Consider the following 20,350-nt stretch of genomic DNA (forward strand, 5'->3'; position numbering starts at 1 on the left):
CACACAAGGGAATCCCCATCAGGTTAACAGCTGATCTCTCAGCAGAAACTCTACAAGCCAGAAAGGAGTGGCAGGACATAATTAAAGTGATGAAGGAGAGAAACCTGCAACCAAGATTACTCTACCCAGCAAGGATCTCATTCAGATTTGATGGAGAAATTAAAACCTTTACAGACAAGCAAAAGCTGAGAGAGTTCAGCACCACCAAACCAGCTTTACAACAAATACTAAAGGAACTTCTCTAGGCAAGAAACACAACAGAAGGAATATACCTACAATAACGAACCCAAAGCAATTAAGGAAATGGGAATAGGAACACACATATCAATAATTACCTTAAATGTAAATGGACTAAATGCTCCCACCAAAAGATAGAGAGTGGCTGAATGGATACAAAAACAAGAACCATATATATGCTGTCTACAAGAGACCCACTTCAGACCTAGAGACACATACAGACTGAAAGTAAGGGGATGGAAAAAGATATTCCATGCAAATGGAAATCAAAAGAAAGCTGGAGTAGCAATTCTTATATCAGACAAAATAGACTTTAAAATAAAGACTATTAGAAGAGACAAAGAAGGACACTACATAACGATAAAGGGATCGATCCAAGAAGAAGATATAACAATTGTAAATATTTATGCACCCAACATAGGAGCACCTCAATACATAAGGCAAATACTAACAGCCATAAAAGGGGAAGTCGACAGTAACACACTCATAGTAGGGGACTTTAACACCCCACTTTCACCAATGGACAGATCATCCAAAATGAAAATAAATAAGGAAACACAAGCTTTAAATGATACATTAAAGAAGATGGACTTAGTTGATATTTATAGGACATTCCATCCAAAAACAACAGAATGCTCATTTTTCTCGAGTGCTCATGGAACATTCTCCAGGATAGATCATATCTTGGGTCACAAATCAAGCCTTGGTAAATTTAAGAAAATTGAAATTGTATCAAGTATCTTTTCCGACCACAATGCTATGAGACTAGACATCAATTACAGGAAAAGATCTGTAAAAAATACAAACACGTGGAGGCTAAACAATACACTACTCAATAACGAAGTGATCACTGAAGAAATCAAAGAGGAAATTAAAAAATACCTAGAAACAAATGACAATGGAGACACGACGACCCAAAACCTATGGGACGCAGCAAAAGCAGTTCTAAGGGGGAAGTTTATAGCAATACAATCCCACCTTAAGAAACAGGAAACATCTCGAGCAAACAACCTGATCCTGCACCTAAAGCAATTAGAGAAAGAAGAACAAAAAATCCCCAAAGTTAGCAGAAGGAAAGAAATCATAAAGATCAGATCAGAAATAAATGAAAAAGAAATGAAGGAAACGATAGCAAAGATCAACCAAACTAAAAGCTGGTTCTTTGAGAAGATAAACAAAATTGACAAACCATTACCCAGACTCATCAAGAAAAGAAGGGAGAAGACTCAAATCAATACAATTAGAAATGAAAAAGGAGAAGTAACAACTGACACTGCAGAAATACAAAGGATCATGAGAGATTACTACAAGCAACTCTATGCCAATAAAATGCACAACCTGGAAGAAATGGACAAATTCTTAGAAATGCACAATCTGCCAAGACTGAATCAGGAAGAAATAGAAAATAGGAATAGACCAATCACAAGCACTGAAATTGAAACTGTGATTAAAAATCTTCCAACAAACAAAAGCCCAGGACCAGATGGCTTCACAGGCGAATTCTATCAAACATTTAGAGAAGAGCTAACACCCATCCTTCTCAAACTCTTCCAAACAATTTCAGAGGAAGGAACACTCCCAAACTCATTCTACGAGGCCACCATCACCTTGATACCAAAACCAGGCAAGGATGTCACAAAGAAAGAAAACTACAGGCCAATATGACTGATGAACATAGATGCAAAAATCCTCAACAAAATACTAGCAAACAGAATCCAACAGCACATTAAAAGGATCATACACCATGATCAAGTGGGGTTTATTCCAGCAATGCAAGGATTCTTCAATATACGCAAATCAATCAATGTGATACACCATATTAACAAACTGAAGAAAAAAAACCATATGATCATCTCAATAGATGCAGAGAAAGCTTTCGACAAAATTCAACACCCATTTATGATAAAAACCCTGCAGAAAGTAGGCATAGAGGGAACTTTCCTCAACATAATAAAGGCCATATATGACAAACCCACAGCCAACATCATCCTCAGTGGTGAAAAACTGAAACCATTTCCACTAAGATCAGGAACAAGACAAGGCTGCCCACTCTCACCACTCTTATTCAACTTAGTTTTGGAAGTTTTAGCCACAGCAATCAGAGAAGAAAAGGAAATAAAAGGAATCCAAATTGGAAAAGAAGAAGTAAAGCTGTCACTGTTTGCAGATGACATGATACTATACATAGAGAATCCTAAAGATGCTACCAGAAAACTACTAGAGCTAATCAATGAATTTGGTAAAGTAGCAGGATACAAAATTAATGCACAGAAATCTCTGGCATTCCTGTACACTAATGATGAAAAATCTGAAAATGAAATCAAGAAAACACTCCCATTTACCATTGCAACAAAAAGAATAAAATATCTAGGAATAAACCTACCTAAGGAGACAAAAGACCTGTATGCAGAAAATTATAAGACACTGATGAAAAAAATTAAAGATGATACAAATAGATGGAGAGATATACCATGCTCCTGGATTAGAAGAATCAATATTGTGAAAATGACTCTACTACCCAAAGCAATCTACAGATTCAATGCAATCCCTATCAAACTACCACTGGCATTTTTCACAGAACTAGAAGAAAAAATTTCAAAATTTGTTTGGAAAAATAAAAGACCCCGAATAGCCAAAGCAATCTTGAAAACGAAAAACGGAGCTGGAGGAATCAGGCTCCCTGACTTCAGACTATACTAAAAAGCTACAGTAATCAAGACAGTGTGGTACTGGCATAAAAACAGAAAGATAGATCAATGGAACAGGATAGAAAGCCCAGAGATAAACCCATGCACATATGGTCAACTTATCTTTGATAAAGGAGGCAGGAATGTACAGTGGAGAAAGGACAGTCTCTTCAATAAGTGGTGCTGGGAAAACTGGACAGGGACATGTAAAAGTATGAGATTAGATCATTCCCTAACACCATACACAAAACTAAGCTCAAAATGGATTAAAGACCTAAATGTAAGGCCAGACACTATCAAACTCTTAGACGAAAACATAGGCAGAACACTCTATGACATAAATCACAGCAAGATCCTTTTGGACCCACCTCCCAGAGAAATGGAAATAAAAACAAAGATAAACAAATGGGACCTAATGAAACTTCAAAGGTTTTGCACAGCAAAGGAAACCATAAACAAGACCAAAAGACAACCCTCAGAATGGGAGAAAATATTTGCAAATGAAGCAACTGACAAAGGATTAATCTCCAAAATTTATAAACAGCTCATGCAGCTCAATAGCAAAAAAACAAACAACCCAATCCAAAAATGGGCAGAAGACTTAAATTGGCATTTCTCCAAAGAAGATATACAGACTGCCAACAAACACATGAAAGGATGCTCAACATCATTAATCATTAGAGAAATGCAAATCAAAACTACAATGAGATATCATCTTACACTAGTCAGAATGGCCATCATCAAGAAATCTAGAAACAATAAATGCTGGAGAGGGTGTGGAGAGAAGGGAACACTCTTGCACTGCTGGTGGGAATGTGAATTGGTACAGCCACTATGGAGAACAGTATGGAGCTTCCTTAAAAAACTAAAAATAGAACTACCATATGACCCAGCAATCCCACTACTAGGCATATACCCTGAGAAAACCATAATTCAAAAAGAGACATGTACCAAAATGTTCATTGCAGCTCTATTCACAATAGCCCGGAGCTGGAAACAACCTAAGTGTCCATCATCGGATGAATGGATAAAGAAGATGTGGCACATATATACAATGGAATATTACTCAGCCATAAAAAGAAACGAAACTGAGCTATTTGTAATGAGGTGGATAGACCTAGAGTCTGTCATACAGAGTGAAGTAAGTCAGAAAGAGAAAGACAAATACCGTATGCTAACACATATATATGGAATATAAGAAAAAAAATGTCATGAAGAACCTAGGGGTAAAACGGGAATAAAGACACAGACCTACTTGAGAATGGACTTGAGGATATGGGGAGGGGGAAGGGTAAGCTGTGACAAAGCGAAAGAGAGGCATGGACATATATACACTACCAAACGTAAGGTAGATAGCTAGTGGGAAGCAGCCGCATAGAACAGGGAGATCAGCTCGGTGCTTTGTGACCGCCTGGAGGCGTGGGATGGGGAGGGTGGGAGGGAGGGAGATGCATGAGGGAAGGGATGTGGGAACAGATGTATATGTATGACTGATTCACTTTGTTATAAAGAAGAAACTAATAAAAAAATAAATAAATAAAAACAAAACAACTACAAAAATATAAAGGCCCCCAAAGTAACTGTGATAGATAAGAGTGGACATATTTGTCTATGTATCTATGGAGATGAGAATAAAAGAGGGTATCTGAAGATGACAATAAACCGGGCAGATCTGCTGCACAAAGAACCTGAGATGCTGCTCAGTGTCTTCAGCTACCCTGAGCTGCATCCTCTGTACCTCTCCAGACGCCCCCTCTTTTCCTGAGGGGAGGGTCACTAAGGAAGAGCCTGGGCTACAGGATCCAAGCACACAGTCCCCACCCGGTCTCTGCAGGCTAGCAGACACACCACCAGGGACACAACCCTGGTGTGTCTTCAATCATTATTCTGTGACCTTGGGTGAGGTACTTGACCTCCTGAAGCCTTAATTTTTCTTATCTCTTAAATGGGGACAAGAATAGTAACTATGACACAAGGCTGCTACGATGGTTCAATGACATAAGGCATGGAGCCGGCTGAGCTCAACGCCTGGCACACAGTAAGCAGTTCACAGATGTCAGCTATTCTTCCTCCTGCTCTTTCGTTTAATTACTGCCAATCTTGGAGGATTGAGAGTTGGGAGGTTTCCTGCTCTGTGGTGTCAGTGGTGGGATGAGGGCTTGTTGCCAAGGGGAAGGTCAATCTTGGAAGCAGGACCATCAGGACGTGAGATCCAGCTGAGCTCCCCATCTGGAGACGGTCCCTCTACTCCCAGCCTCAGAGAAGGAAGGTTCGATTTTATCAGGAAAACCAACACGTTTCTGAAGACTCACACCTCTAGACGTGTGAGCAAATGTCTAGAAAAATTGTAGGAGAAAATGCTGGTACAGAGAGGATGGCTTTATTATGTTTTCCAAAAGCTGGTTTAGACCAGCTGCCACAGCAAGCCACGCTGACCTGAGCTGTCCATTGTCATGTGTCAGTCAAACACCCGATCAAACATCCATTTAGGATACAGGGCACCTTCAACCTAACAATCAAATTACTTCTGAAAATCCTGGCAAATACAAACTATGCTCCCTAAGAAAGGAAGGTTGTCTTGGATAATACTCTTTAAATATTGTTTGACAATAATAACTATCATCTATTAAAGTGCTCGCTATGAGCTAGGCACTGGGATAAGCACCTTACATAATGATCTCCTTTAATTTTTCCATCCTCATTTTACAGAAGGGAAATGAAGTCCCAGAAAGGTTAGGAGCCTGCCCAAGGTCACAGAGCTTGCAGAGCTGGGATTAGGACACAGGTCTCTGATTCTAGAACTTGCGTCTTCTTAATCATCATGGCTCCCTTTGGCTGCCCTTTATGTGTTCATGTTTTTCAGTTTATAGCAAAAAGCAAATGTTAGGCAAGCTCATGACATAATGTTGTACATAAGCTTGTTGGATATTTTCTGCAGAATATAACATGTGATGTGAAAAGGAGGGCCCAGAGATTGACCTGGCCAACATCAGTGCAATGCTATATCATGCTGTACATGATGGGAAGCCGCCTTTCTATTCAAACATTGGATCGCTGGTACGGCCAGGCACCGATCAGTCCATACAGGTGCCAGCCCATCAGGGAGGACCTGGCCTCGAACCAATGATGTATACAGTGGTGCCAGGGCACACAGCTAGTGTCTGTCCTCATGCCCACCCTCCCCACGTGTCAGTCAGTGCAGAAACAAAGTTTCTTTGGTTACCGTTCGGATCTCTACTCTTGAAAAAGTTGGCAAGTCAGGTTTTACCTCCAATATTTTCCGAACATGTTTTTCCATCCCGAGGGTCTTTAAGTCTAGAAATGATCGATCCATGTGGTCCTTATGATCTATAAAAGAAATAATTTACACTCAAAAGAAAGGCTCAGGAAGAAGTTACTGCATGTAAAAGTCACAGCTGCTATTTACTGGACACTTACCACAGGCCAGTACTAATGAGCTCACCATCCTCCCTTGGCAGGTGAGGCATCGAGGCCCAGAGAGGTGACATGACTTGTCCAAGGCCACACAGCTCAGATGAGGCTGCAGCCTCCCAGGGCGGGGGCACTGAGGGGGAACCTTCGGCCACAGGTGTGAGGATGGACTTGAACCCAGGCTTCTGTGTCCTATCCCAGGGCTCTACCCAGCAGCAAGCTCAGCTTCTTGAAAGCCCTATTCCGTCTAAACAGGGTATTTATCCTGGGAAGTTCCCCAAGGTTGGTCCTTGCACACCATCCGTCTATGAAAAAGTCCCAGGGGAGGTGCCATCATTCACCTGGTGTGATCACTGCTTGGCTGAGGCCCCACTGGGAGTGGGCACGCGTGGGTATGCAGAGTTGGAGGGGATGGCGTGTCAGAATGGAAGATGTGGTTGGGTGAATGATAACTCCCCCCCAAAGATGTCTGGGTCCTAATCCTTAGAGCCTATGAACATTACCTAAGAGGGCAGAAGGACCTTTGCAGATGTGATGAAGGTAAGCATCTTGAGATGCGGGCTTATCCTGGATTAGCTGGGGGGACCCAATATAGGCGCATGGGTTCTTACAAGAAGCAGACACAGGGAGTCTGACTACAGACAGACAGAGACGGTGATGTGACAAAAGCAGAGAGTTGAAGGTGCTCCTCTGCCATGAGCCAAGGAAAGTGGGGAATTTTTATTTCCTCGCCTTTTCCAGTCTAGAGACTAGAAAAGGCAAGGAAACGGATTCTTTCCTAGAGCCTCCAGAAGGAACCAGCCCCTTGCCTTTACCTTAGCGAAACTGATTTTGGACCTTTGGCCTCCAGAACTGTAAAAGAATAAATATGAGTTGTGTTAAGCCCCTCAGTTTGTGGTAATTTGTTAGAACAGCCATAGGAAACTAATATGGGGGGTGAAGGCAGGAGGTAGGATGAGAGGTGGGGAAATGCAGTGCATGTTCTGGAAGAGCTTAATTGGGGTAGAGCAGATGATGGGGGAGGGGAGGAGTAGAGGGAAGAGTCGGGATGGAAAGCTGAGCTCAGTTTGTGGCCAGCCTAGAACCGTAGCCTAAAGAGTATAAACTTGATTTAAACATCACTGAAATGTCACGAGTGTGACCTGTGTGCCCGGCCCTCTGCCAAGCAATCAACGCATCACCCCACTGTACTGTCCCGCCATCGCCTCCTTTTACACATGAGGCAGTCGGGCTCTGAGACGTGTGGCTGCTGGACGCCACACAGCTGGCACATGGCTGAGCCAGGGCTTGGGATCACAGTGGTGTGACTCCAGGGTCTGAGTCACTGCTATTTCAGCTTCTGATGGAGCAGTGAGTTGGCTTAATGAAGGGTGATTGTTTTTTTCAGAACAATAACCGGGATGTATTAGAGACGAAGGAGCCGGCAGCATTCCTCAGCTGCAGCATTCTCGACGTGTTGGGCTGGACAGTCCTCGCTGTGGGAGCCGTCCTGGGCACCGTAGGACGTTTAGCAGCATCCCTGGCCTCCACCTACTGGCTGCCAGGAGCATCACCCACCCAAGCTGTAATTATCAAAGATGAGAGGGTTTCAAGAAAGCAAACCGAGAGGGTTGGGTAGGCCAGAGAGAACATGGCGGGGGGAGGAAGCTGGGGCTTCAGTGCAGGGGGGGCCACGTCAGTTGCCAAGGAGGCAAAGACAATGTGGGAAGTTGGTGGTGAGCACACAGGGTGTAATGCACTTCAAGGTCTTAGTGGGACAGGAGTACAAGCAGTAGAAAAGGAGCTAAAGAAGCAGTGGTCCCAGTGAAGATGCACCAGCTTGGAGCGTATGTTTGATGACGAAGGAGAAAGATGGAGTGGGAGGCTGTAGACACTGAAGAAGGAGGTCGTGATTCAGGAGCTTGTGCACAAGGTGGTCTGGGAGGGAGAGACAAGGGGAGACTCAGGGAGGGAAGAGCTGCATTTGGAAAGAGAACATAGTGAGGGAAGATGGAGGGAAAGGAGGAAAGGTGGGTGCGGAGAGAGACAGGAGGAGAGCTGAACCGGCTCGTGCCTGGGGCCTTGACCTCTGACAATGCCACTTGCTGAGAATTTCCAGCTTGGAAGAGTGAGAATAATAATATTATAATAATAGCTATTCAGTATTAACCACTTGCCGTGTGCCAGGCACCATGCCAGAAGTTTACCACGTGATATTTTCTGATCATTACAAACAGCCCAGCAAGGAAATGCGTTTGCATTTATAGGTGAGACACAGACGCCCAGCAAGGTTCAGCTCTGGAGCTGGTAAGCAGTAGGATCAGAATTCAGACCTAGGTCTGTCATTCTCTTTTCAGAGAGACTAGAGGCTGGAGAGTGAAGGGCTGGGCTGGCTGATGTGAAGGGTGCGTGAGGAGAGGGGCGCTGGGCGGATCCCGAGATGGCAGAGATGGGTGATGCGGACTTGGGCTGTTGGAAAGAGGGATTTTCTTCTTTGGGAGAAGAAGCAATTCTTGATTATAGTTCTGGATACAAAGGTTACACATGCCTGTTACACAAATCCAAACAGGTCAGAAACCCATAAAGTGGAAAGTGTCCCCCCACTGTATCCTCAGTGGCCGGCACACAGTAGGGCTGCAATAAATAGTTGTTGAACGAATGAGTGAAAGTCAAGGCTCACGCAGTCTCATCATGCTGGGATAATACTCTCAACACTTTTATGTCTTTTCCTCCAGATTTCTCCTGTGGTCGGATATTGGCATTTGAAAAAAAAAAAGAAAAAAAAGGGGAGAACACTGTGCATATTGTATTACAACTTTCTTTTTTTTCACATAAAAATACTGCGTATCTTGGATATCTGAGAAAGAGCGATTTTCTACATATGCAGGGAATCCTTTTATTTGCAACAAAGTCTTGCAGAAATAGACACAATCAACTGAGCTTGCAAAGATAAATGTAAAAAGTCCTTTCTTTCCCTTATCAAAAGAAGCTGAGAAACCAGGCAGGACGAGAGGGGAGCTAACTTTTAAGGTCCTCCTTAGATGTTTCCTGTCTTCCAGTGGGACCACACAGTAATCCTTCACCAATCAGATTTTTTTTTTTTTTAGGTCACAGCTTTTTTATTTTTTAATTGAGATATAGTCAATGTAAAATATTGTATGTTTCAGGTGTACAACATAGTGATTCACAATTTTTAAAGGTTATATTCCATTTATAGTTATTATAAAATATTGGCTATGGGCTTCCCTGGTGGCGCAGTGGTTGAGAGTCTGCCTGCTAATGCAGGGGACACGGGTTCGGGCCCTGGTCTGGGAGGATCCCAAATGCCGCGGAGCGACTAGGCCTGTGAGCCACAACTACTGAGCCTGCGCGTCTGGAGCCTGTGCTCCGCAATGAGAGAGGCCGCGATAGTGAGAGGCCAGCGCACCACAATGAGGAGTGGTCCCCGCTTGCCACAACTAGAGAAAGCCCTCGCACAGAAACGAAGACCCAAGACAGCCAAAAAAATAAATAAATAAACAAATGTGGGGTTTAAAAAAAAAAAAGAAAATAATTTTAAAAAAATTAGGGGGCCTCCCTGGTGGCGCAAGTGGTTGAGAGTCCGCCTGCCGATGCAGGGGATACGGGTTTGTGCCCCGGTCTGGGAGGATCCCATATGCCGCGGAGCGGCTGGGCCCATGAGCCATGGCCGCTGAGCCTGCGCGTCCGGAGCCTGCGCGTCCGGAGCCTGTGCTCCGCAACGGGGGAGGCCACAACAGTGAGAGGCCCGCATAACACAAAAAAAAAAAAAAAAAAAAAAAAAAATTAGGAAAAACTGAAATTAAAAAAATATATATTGGCTATATTCCCTGTGCTGTAAAATATATCATTGTAGCTTATTTATTTTATACATAGTAGTTTGTACCTCTTTTTTTTAAATTGGAGTATAGCTGCTTTACGATATTGTGTTAGTTTCTACTGTACAGCAACGTGAATCAGCTCTATGTATTCATATATCCCCTCTTTTTTGAATTTCCTTCCCATTCCGGTCACAAAAGGGTGGAACGCTTCATGAATTTCCGTGTCATCCTTGCACAGGGGCCATGTTAATCTTCTCTGTATTGTTCCGATTTTAGTATATGTGCTGCTGAAGTGAGCACAGAAGTTTGTTCCTCTTATTTCCCTACCTCTAACTTGTCCCTCCCCCTTTCCCGCTCCCCACTGGTAACCACTAGTTTGTTTTCTATATCTGTGAGTCTATTTCTTTTTTTTGTTATATTCACTAGTTTTATTTTTTAGATTCCACATAAAAGTGGTATCATACAGTATTTATCTTTCTCTGTATGACTTATTTCACTAAGCATAGTACACTCCAAGTCCATCCATGTTGCTGCAAATGGCAAAATTGCATTCTTTTTTATGGCTGAGTAGTATTCCACTGCATATATATATATATATCCATATATATATATATCACATCTATTTTTTGGGGGGGGCCACACCATGCAGCTTGTGGGATCTTAGTTCCCCAACCAGGGACTGAACCTGGGCCGTAGCAGTGAAAGCGTCAACTCCTATCCACTGGACCGCCAGGGAATTCCCTACTGCATCTTCTTTATCCACTCATCTGTTGATGGGCACTTAGGTTGCTTTCATGTCTTGGCTATCGTAAATAATGCTGCTATGAACATTGGGGTGCATGTATCTTTTTGAATTAGTGTTTTCCATTTTAGGGGAATAAATACCCAGGAGTGGAATTGCTGGATCATGTGGTAGTTCTATTTTTAGTGTTTTGAGAAACCTTCAAACTGTTTTCCGTAGTGGCCACACCAATTTACATTTCCACCAACAGTGTACAAGGGTTCCCTTTTCTCCATATCCTCGCCAACACTTGTTATTTGTGTTCTTTTTGGTGACGGCCATTCTGACAGGTGTTAGGTGATATCTTAACCAATCAGACCTTTAGTAGTGACCCCAATCTCCTGGGCTGCTCATGACATGATCCAACCATAGTTACTCAACCTGGATTTCCCTGAGGGATTTATTTCAGGATTTTACAGACCTAGCTCGTTACGTGCGTTTTATCCCTTAGGACAATATTTTAAAAGGCAGGTAGTATGGTGGTTCAGAGCAGGGGCTTTGAGGTCAGAGGGACCTGGATGGAGTCCCAGCTTTACCACTCGGCAGCTAGGAAATGCAGCCCATTGTCAAGAGCCGAGGAAGAAGGCCTGGGAAGAGAACTGAGTGCTCACGGCTAAGAAAATCTGACTAGCTGTCAAATAGAGATGCGGCAGGGGTCACAGGTAAAGGCACCTCGGCGTGAGTAAATCAAGCTGCCCTACCTGTGCGCATACCCATCTGCTTGCCATCCACATTTAGTTCACATTCAATCAACAAGTATTCAAGGCTGATGCGGATGGCAGCTACCGTTTCCTAAGGCTTATGTGTGACCCTATGATTTGGGTACCACGTCGTTTAATTCTCACAACTACCTGGTGAGATCTTAACCCCATTTTATAACCAAGTAAACAGAGGCACACAGAAGTCGAGACCTGCTCACACAGTGAGTAAGCGCACACTTGATAGTCACACCTTAGTAGCTGGTCTCCAAAGCCTGAACTCAGACTTATTCGCTCTAATGCAAATGGGGCTTTGCTGGGGCGAGGCCCGCGGTGCGCATCAGACACCCTTCACTCCAGGGAATGAAACTCTCAGGTTTGTCTCTGTTCAAGTTAACGACAGAACCTGTCCTCTAGGAACTGGGCATGTACCTGGTACCCCTCTGGATCTTCAGAGGGCATGTGGGGTCACAGAAAAAACACAAGTGCTAGGATCACAACGACCTCAGTTTGAGTCCTGACCCTACCATGTACCAGCTGTGTGACTTTGAGCAAGTTTCTTAATGTTATTGATACTCAGTTTCCTTACTTGCAAAATAAAGACGACAATAGTACCTGGCTCATTGGGCTGTTGGAAGATGAAAGTACACAGTACATGTAAAACAACTAACACAGTGACAAGTACCCAGGAGGAGTTAAACAAACCATCGTTCCTACCCTCCTCTTAGGAACTGTGAACACAGAAGGCTCTTAGGACTGTTTGTGTATGGTGATGAGTGACTGGGGGATCCCCTGCTGGCCTCAGTAATGGGAAGTACCTTGAATCACTTATCATGGTGGACTAACACATAAAAAGTTTTTGAGCCAGCTTCTTTTTTTTTTTTTTTTTTTTTTTGCGGTACATGGGCCTCTCACTGTTGTGGCCTCTCTCATTGCGGAGCACAGGCTCCGGATGCACAGGCTCAGCGGCCATGGCTCACGGGCCCAGCTGCTCCACGGCATGTGGGATCTTCCCGGACCGGGGCACAAACCCGTGTCCCCTGCATCGGCAGGCGGACTCTCAACCACTGCGCCACCAGGGAAGCCCCTGATGGCTTAATTTCGCAACCCATGTTTCTTTACGGGAATGTATGACTAGATTTAGAGACAGAGGCTTCAGTGACTCCTGAAGCCTGGGGAGGGGACAGTGCACACATTGCTTGGCCCCGCTATTACTAGGATAGAGATCATGGTCTTTCCTTGTTTTAGTTCTGATTTTGAAGAACAGCTAGAACTGTGGGCCACATCTCTCTTGGTTTCATGCACACTCAGACTCTGCCATGATTACAACGACAGTAATACAGGGGTTGGGGAGGGGTTGGGTTGCCGGGAGAAATGCAGCGCCCCTGTTCTCTATGCTATCTGTGAGGGGCAGGCACTTACAGAAAAGTTAATCTTGATTTTGCCTTTTTTTTTTAAATACTTTTTTTTTCTTAAACCCCACATTTGTTTATTTATTTATTTTTTTGGCTGTCTTGGGTCTTTGTTTCTGTGAGAGGGCTTTCTCTAGTTGCGGCAAGCAGGGGCCACTCTTCATCGCGGTGCGCAGGCCTCTCACTATCGCGGCCTCTCGTTGCGGAGCACAGGCTCCAGACGCGCAGGCTCAGTAGTTGTGGCTCACGGGCCTAGCTGCTCCGCGGCATGTGGGATCCTCCCAGACCAGGGCTCGAACCCGTGTCCCATGCATTAGCAGGCAGACTCCCAACCACTGTGCCACCAGAGAAGCCTTGCCTTTCTTTTTAAACACGTTTAAAAGAAATTCACACCACCTTCTAGATTACCTTAGAGATATCCTGGCTGGGGTTGCTTAATCACCAGAGTTGAAAATCACTCCTCTATTCTCATTCATTATTGTAAGGATGTCAAATTTGCGCAGCCTCTCTGGAGAGCGCTTTGGCAAGTAGTATCAAGGATAAATGTTGGTGTGGCCCTGGGCTCTCCCTTCTCATTCAATATTTTCTTCCTAGTGATACCATTCACCCATATGGCTTTAATCACCATCCATCCATCCACCCGTCCATCCATCCCATCTGACTAAGCACCCGCTATGTGGCACATGTTCTTCTGGGTTCCGGGGCCACATCACTGATACGGTTGGATATCCAGGGTGACAGCTGCGTCCTTGGCACCTCACTTTGGATGTCTACAGGCACCTCACACTCATCTTCCCTCTCAAACCTGGTCCTCCTGTGGCATTCCTTACTCTGGATTTTAGTGAAGGAACCACATCTGTACTTTTAACACAAGCCAGAAACCTGGAGATCTGTAGCCCCCTTTCTCTCCATCACTTGCCTTCTAGCCATATCTAACTCCATCACTGAGGCCTTCTGATTCATCTCTTAAAATCCCCTGGAATCTTCTCTCTTGCTCCGTCCCCTCCATTGCCACAGTGAGGGCCACCATCGTGTCTTGTGACAGCCTCCTAACTGCTCTCCCAGGGTTCTGTGCTGGCCACCTTCCTGTACGTTTTCCACTCGTGGCCAAGATGACTGTCTCCAAATGCAAGCCTGTTCCATCAGTTCCTTACTTAAAACCTTTCGTGGGCTTCTCTCTGCTCTCAGGTTAAAGCAGAGCTTCTTACCAGGGCTCTGCAAGCCCCCGGCCACACCATGATACAGCCCCTGTGGACCTCCTTCACCAGTCCCTGCCTTCCGCCTCCTTTTCTTTTAGCCCCGTGAGTTCTCCATGCTTCCTGCTGCTCCCTCCACCCAGAATGCCCTCCCCTCCCCTCTTTGGCAAATAACTCCTATGCACCCTGCAGTTGCCCTGCCGTCCCTGACCAGGTCAGAGCCCTGCACTTCTCCTTCAAAGCAACTGTCATGATTAAAGTTTTACATGTGAGTGATTTTTCAGTTAATGCCCCACCCTATTCCTCCCTGAGACCCTAAGATCTACAAGCGCAGGGAGAGTGCCTGTTAGTTCCCCAATATTTTATAATGAAAGATTTCAAATGTACAGTGAAGAGGGAGGAATTTTACAGCCAACATCCATATACCCCATAACCTGAATTCTACCTGTTTCTGACCCCATTATGTTTCCAACCTGCACTGTGCCTGGTATCTAGGAGGCCTGCGATAAATCTTTGTTGAATGAAAGTGGTTCATATCCTTCCACATCTAGGATGATAAAGATAAGACGAACAGGTATGTGTGAATAATATTTATGTCAGCCTCATCTATTAAGTGTGAAAAACTGGAAGCAACTTAAATGCCCATTATAGAGGACTGGCTAAATAAATTACGGTACACCCTTCAGAATGGGGTTCCTTGCCATCAGTGACAGCGATGATGTAGATCTGTGTGTATTGACATGGAAGGGTGCTCCAGATGTACTGTTAGGAATGAAACTAAAGGAATTTGGGTATAATATGACATTATTCTTTTGTAAAGTTAAAAAATCAATACACGTGTATAGGTAGTGCCTATTTTATGCCAGGTACTATTTTAAGTACTTTACATGTATCAATGCATTTTAATCCTCACAAAAATCCTAAGGGGTGAGTATTCCCTATTATCCCCATTTTACAGGTAAAGAAACAGGCACAGAGAGGGGAAGTAACTTGCCTAGAATCACACAGCTCTTTCCATGGGAAAATGCCCTGGAAGTTCCACACAAAATATGATAGTAGTGACGATACCAAACGCTAGCGTGCATGTGAAGCAACAGGAACTCTCATTCATTGTTGGCGGGAACGCAAAACAGCCACTTTGGAAAAGAGTTTTGTGGTTTTCTTAAAAACTAAACGTACTCTACGGACTTCCCTGGTGGCCTAGTGGTTAAGAATCCGCCCGCCAATGCAAGGGACACAGGTCCAAGCCCTGGTCTGGGAAGATCCCACATGCCACGGAGCAACTAAGCCTGTGTGCCACAACTACTGAGCCTGTGCTCTAGAGCCCGTGAGCCACAACTACTGAGCCCGTGTGCCACAACTACTGAAGCCTTCGCACCTAGAGCCCATGCAATGCAACAAGAGAAGCCACTGCAATGAGAAGCCCGTGCACCACAAGGAAGAGTAGCCCCCGCTTGCCGTAACTAGAGAAAGCCCGTGCGCAGCAATGAAGACCCAACGCAGCCAAAAATAAATAAAATAAAATAAATTAATTAAAAAAAAACCCTAAATGTACTCTAACCACATGATTCAGCAACCGCGCCCTTGGTATTTACTCAAAGAAGTTGAAAACATGTCCACAGAAAACCCTGCATGTGGACGTTTATGGCAGCTTTATTCATAACTGCCAAAACTTGGAAGCCACCAGGATGTCCTTCAGTAGGTGAATGGATAATGGAATATTACTGGGCACTTAAAAAGAAAAAAAGAGCTATCAAGCCAAGAAAAGACTTGGAGGAAATGAAAATGCATATTACTAAATAAAAGAAACTAATCTGAAAAGTTGTATGATTCCAACTACATGATATCCTGGAAAAGGCAAAAACTATGGTGATGGTAAAAAGATCTGTGGTTGCCAGGGGCTGCGGGGGGGCTGGGAGGGAGCACAGAGGATGTTCAGAGCAGTGAAACTATTCTTTTTTTGAGGGGGGGGGATAGGTTCTTTAATTTGGAATAAAAATGTCCAGTTTTGAAAAGAAAAGACGTTATCTTAAAAACTTAAGTCCTCAAACCACAGGTTTCCCCATGACGAGTTGAATTCCTGAACACTGCAGAGGGATTACTGGAGATGTTGATTACTTAAGGCACTAATAGGAAGGCACTGAAGAACAGCAGGGCCAGGCTTCAATCAGACAAACATGCGCTGCCATGGAGGAATTGCATAGGCTGGCTTTGAAGTTGGCTTCTCCTTTGCTTCTTTTTATTTTGTTAAACTTGTAGCTTTACTTTCCTCAATTTCTAGAATATCAGTTTCTAGATATTTGGGTTTATGGGTTATCATCATTTTGCTTTATTACCACGTCCCTGATCTGTAACTTCACCCACCCCACTTCCCCTCTATGGACTCCACAGGTGGCTTTTAATGAATTCTGCGTACTTTCTGTTACTGTGTAGTTACAGAGTGACCTGAGAAGTGAAACTCATAAATCGAGTTGACCTAATACCAGGGCTTTGTGCACAGAATCCACCAATCTGCTCAGAGATGGCCTGATCTGAACCACATCCCCCGCTGTGCTCCCTGGCTTCTGCTTAGGGCAGTAGATTTGGGATCAAAGGCACCTTCAGGACTGGACCATCTTCCCGGTGGAGCATCGTGATTTACAGGGCCTCTGGGTCCTCCCCGGGGTGGGCCTCATTATTGGTGGACCTGCTGGTCTCAGGACTTAATGAAGCTCAGGTTGTTGATGTCTCATCGCAGAAAGAATTCAGTGAGAGACAAAGTGATAGGTAAGACATGGACTTATTTAGAGAGAAACACACTCCACAGACAGAGCGTGGGCCATCTCAGAAGGCGAGAAAGGCCAGGGCAGTGAAACGATTCTGTATGATATTATAATGGTGGATACATGTCATCACACATTTGTCCAAGTCCAAACCCATAGGATGTACAACACCAAGAGTGACCCCTACACAGCACTGTAAATCAACTACACTCCAATAAAATTAAAATGAAAAAGAGTGAACCCTAATATAAACCATGGACTTTGGGTGATTAGGGTGTGTCAATGTAGGTTCATCAGTCCTGACAACTGTACCTCTCTGGTGCTGATGCTGATAAATGGGGGAGGCTGTGTATGAGTGGGGACAGGGGGTACCTGGGAAATCTCTGTATCATCCTCTCAATTTTGCCATGAACATAAAACTGCTCTAAAAAACGTCTCTACTCTATATATGTATATATGTGGTTACTTCTGAGAGAGAAGATTTAGCATAATTTCGATTTTTCCTTTTGCCACTGTCACGTCTCATTTTTCTCCAGTAATCACGTCTCACTTGTGTACTTTTTTCCAGAAACACTGCTTCTCAAGTGGTGAAGCAAAGTGAAGTCTGGAGAAGGGAACACTTGGCCACATACCTAAGAAGCCTCCCTCAACAGATGTCCCATCGTGATCAGATTCAACGCAATATTTCAGTCATGTAACTATGTGAGAAAAGAGTTTCAATCACCTTTGTCGGAGCTGGAGAACTGGATCCCCACCTCGTGGAGGAGATGCTCCGTTTCCTCCAGCCAGGACAGTGACAGGCGCAAGATGTCCAGTGCCACCTTCTGGAGCCCTGAGACAGGTGGGCTCACCTGCAGGTGCTGTAGGAGGTCGACCTCCTTCTTCAGGTCATTGCTAGAGCAAGACATTGTCATGCATGCCTGGAAAGAGATGAGGTCGTGAGGAGCCCGGGCACCATCGCCAGAAATACCACCTGACGGTTGTGACCCACACAGAGCAGTGTTCTTGACGGGCCCGTGAAGCAGGCAGAGCCGTATGTTGGCCGCCCTGTGACGGCCCAGTTCTACTTCCCTTTTTTTGGGGGGCGGAAGGAAGGAGGCAGCTTTTATTTCACGTGCACACTAATTGGGACTCTGGATGGACAAATAGACCCTTTGTTTAGGTATAGGCAATTCCAAAGCCAAATTGCCAAGGACGATTTGGCTGAAAGGAGAAGCAAATTTGGTTACAGAATTCCTGCTGAGATCAACACACAAGCTGGTCATAAAGTGCGGTTTCCTGATTTGAAAGAGTGCTGACAAGCCAACATTTGCCCAGACTCCCCAAATAGTAGCTGCATATTTCCAGAGAAAGCAGAAGCAGCTGCCTGATGTGATAAGCTGGATCCCTGCGTGGGGGCCATGAAGTGGGGGCTCTGCCAGACCCTCTGGTCCAATAAGGGTAAGAGCAGCCTTCCACTGCTGGGACAGAAAAGAAGACTGCAAATAAAGAGCAGAATGTTTCTTTGGTTTCTCTGGAAATAACACGGGGCTGTTTTTTTTCCCCCGGGGTCTGGGGCCTCCCAAAGGCAGTACTTGGAGTGTGTCGGGCAGCTTCTCCTTGGCCACACCAAGTTCACCTGGGAGGCATTTCTGGAGGTCCTTTGTTTTCTGATCTCAAACAGATTTCTCCAACAAGAGAAAAGGTGGACTAAAAGCAGAGCTGGACAATTTCCTGAACAAGGAGCACAAAAATGAGACACAGGGGACATTTGAGGAATGGAGAAGGGGGCACCTGGCAACTCTCTAAGGATGTCTTCAGCTTCTTGATGTTCTGGGTGATTTCCTCCTCTTTGCAGCTGCTGAGCTGGGTCTCCTTCTGCAGGGCCCGCTTTTGCTGCCAAACGTTGCTATTGTCCTCTGTGACCCTGGTGCTCTTTTCTAGTAACTGGTGAGAAAAAGAAAAAAAAAAGATTTAAAATGCAGGGTGGGGCTTCCCTGGTGGCGCGGTGGTTGGGAGTCTGCCTGCCGATGCAGGGGATGCGGGTTCAAGCCCTGGTCGGGAAAGATCCCACATGCCGCGGAGCAACTGGGCCTGTGAGCCACAACTACTGAGCCTGCGCGTCTGGAGCCTGTGCTCCGCAACAAGAGAGGCCGCGATAGTGAGAGGCCCGTGCACCGCGATGAAGGGTGGCCCCTGCTCGCCGCAACTGGAGAAAGCCCTTGCACAGAAACGAAGACTCAACCCAGCAAAAATAAATAAATAAATAAATTAAAATGCAGGGTGTTTCTGGGGGGAGGGGGCCTGGAGGGCTTCAGCTTAAGCTCGGAGGAGGGAGGTCCTGGCGTGTTTTGGGGATGGCTCTGGAGGGTGGATATTGGCTCTGTCACCGGGGCATGTTTCCCAGGATCAGAGATGGTGTTTTAAGAGCCAAAGGCCTGTCATGTGGCCACGAGTGTGTTCTAGATTCTTCTGCATTCTGGAAGGGATTCATCACGCTGAGCCTGATGCTTTGGGCTCCTAAAAAGGAGGTCGTCCGAGAGAAGCCCGTGGTGTGATCTTGTGACCCGCGCGCTGACACCCAGGGTTGGAGAGGATAAACGGAAGGATAATAAGGCATCGTTACAGCCAGAGGCCCACCCTCACTGCCATCTGCCACTTCAGGAGGAACGAGCGAGCGAGGACGCACCGTCCATGCTGAGGCCGCCCCTTTCCTCGCGGGGCTAACGGAGGTTCACCGTGTGGGTCTGCCGACCAGACACAGTCCTGGGTGGTTTAATTTGATTTTCACAGAAACACTACAAGGGAGTTTAACTGGCTTTTACTTGAAAAGCCAGGAAATTCCAGAAAATCAAAACAAATCTTTATGGTGTAGCAACAGTGTGAAAATTATGTGCCACCAACAAAAAACAGGAACATATGCTCCCAGTGTCTGGAGCCCCGGGTCCCTGAAAGAGAAAGTGGGGAAGGGAGACGAGCGTGCTGATTGGAGACGGGTTTGTCCTGGAATGGTTTCACGCGTCCGCAGGTGGCCTTGAGGACCTGACCTCTGAAAAGCTCCAGCTGCAGCACAAAGAAAGGGAAGGGGATGAGGTGAGTGGCGCAGCTGCAGCTGCAAGGCTGGGGGAGGCACCTCCATCGCTGGGTCTGGGAGAAATCGGTGAGAAGGCTCTGCACGCCTTTAGTGGTCATTATGGGTAATTAACACCTTCACCCCTCACAGGAAGGGGCAGTGCCCACACAAGAGAGGGGGACAGCAGGTTTTAATGACTTTTCAGGTGTGCCCGCCTAACCTAGCCGACGCACACGGTCAGCACACACACGTCTCGGGCTCTCGGAAGAGCCACT

The 20,350-nt window shown here is 45.3% G+C and overlaps 1 protein-coding gene and 1 non-coding gene across 14 annotated transcripts in view; both read right to left on the bottom strand.

The window, feature by feature from the left end:
- The window catches only part of LOC132493387 (forkhead-associated domain-containing protein 1-like), a 127,453-nt gene that overhangs the window by 5,563 nt on the left and 101,540 nt on the right, over nt 1-20,350 (bottom strand). For 11 of the 13 annotated variants that reach the window (XM_060103867.1, XM_060103873.1, XM_060103872.1 and 8 more), the window contains 3 exons: nt 18,797-18,949; nt 17,748-17,943; nt 6,148-6,272 (listed from right to left, as the gene is read on the bottom strand). In XM_060103867.1, the coding sequence (XP_059959850.1) occupies nt 6,148-6,272; nt 17,748-17,943; nt 18,797-18,949 (474 nt within the window). The remainder of the gene's footprint in view (nt 1-6,147; nt 6,273-17,747; nt 17,944-18,796; nt 18,950-20,350) is intronic. The other 2 variants (XM_060103861.1, XM_060103868.1) reach the window with 2 other exon arrangements.
- LOC132494544 (U6 spliceosomal RNA) lies at nt 10,368-10,474 on the bottom strand. Its single transcript, XR_009533121.1, has one exon. It is a non-coding gene; the product is annotated as a U6 spliceosomal RNA (small nuclear RNA).

Source organism: Mesoplodon densirostris, chromosome 7, assembly GCF_025265405.1.
Source record: "Mesoplodon densirostris isolate mMesDen1 chromosome 7, mMesDen1 primary haplotype, whole genome shotgun sequence".
Taxonomy (NCBI): domain Eukaryota; kingdom Metazoa; phylum Chordata; class Mammalia; order Artiodactyla; family Ziphiidae; genus Mesoplodon; species Mesoplodon densirostris.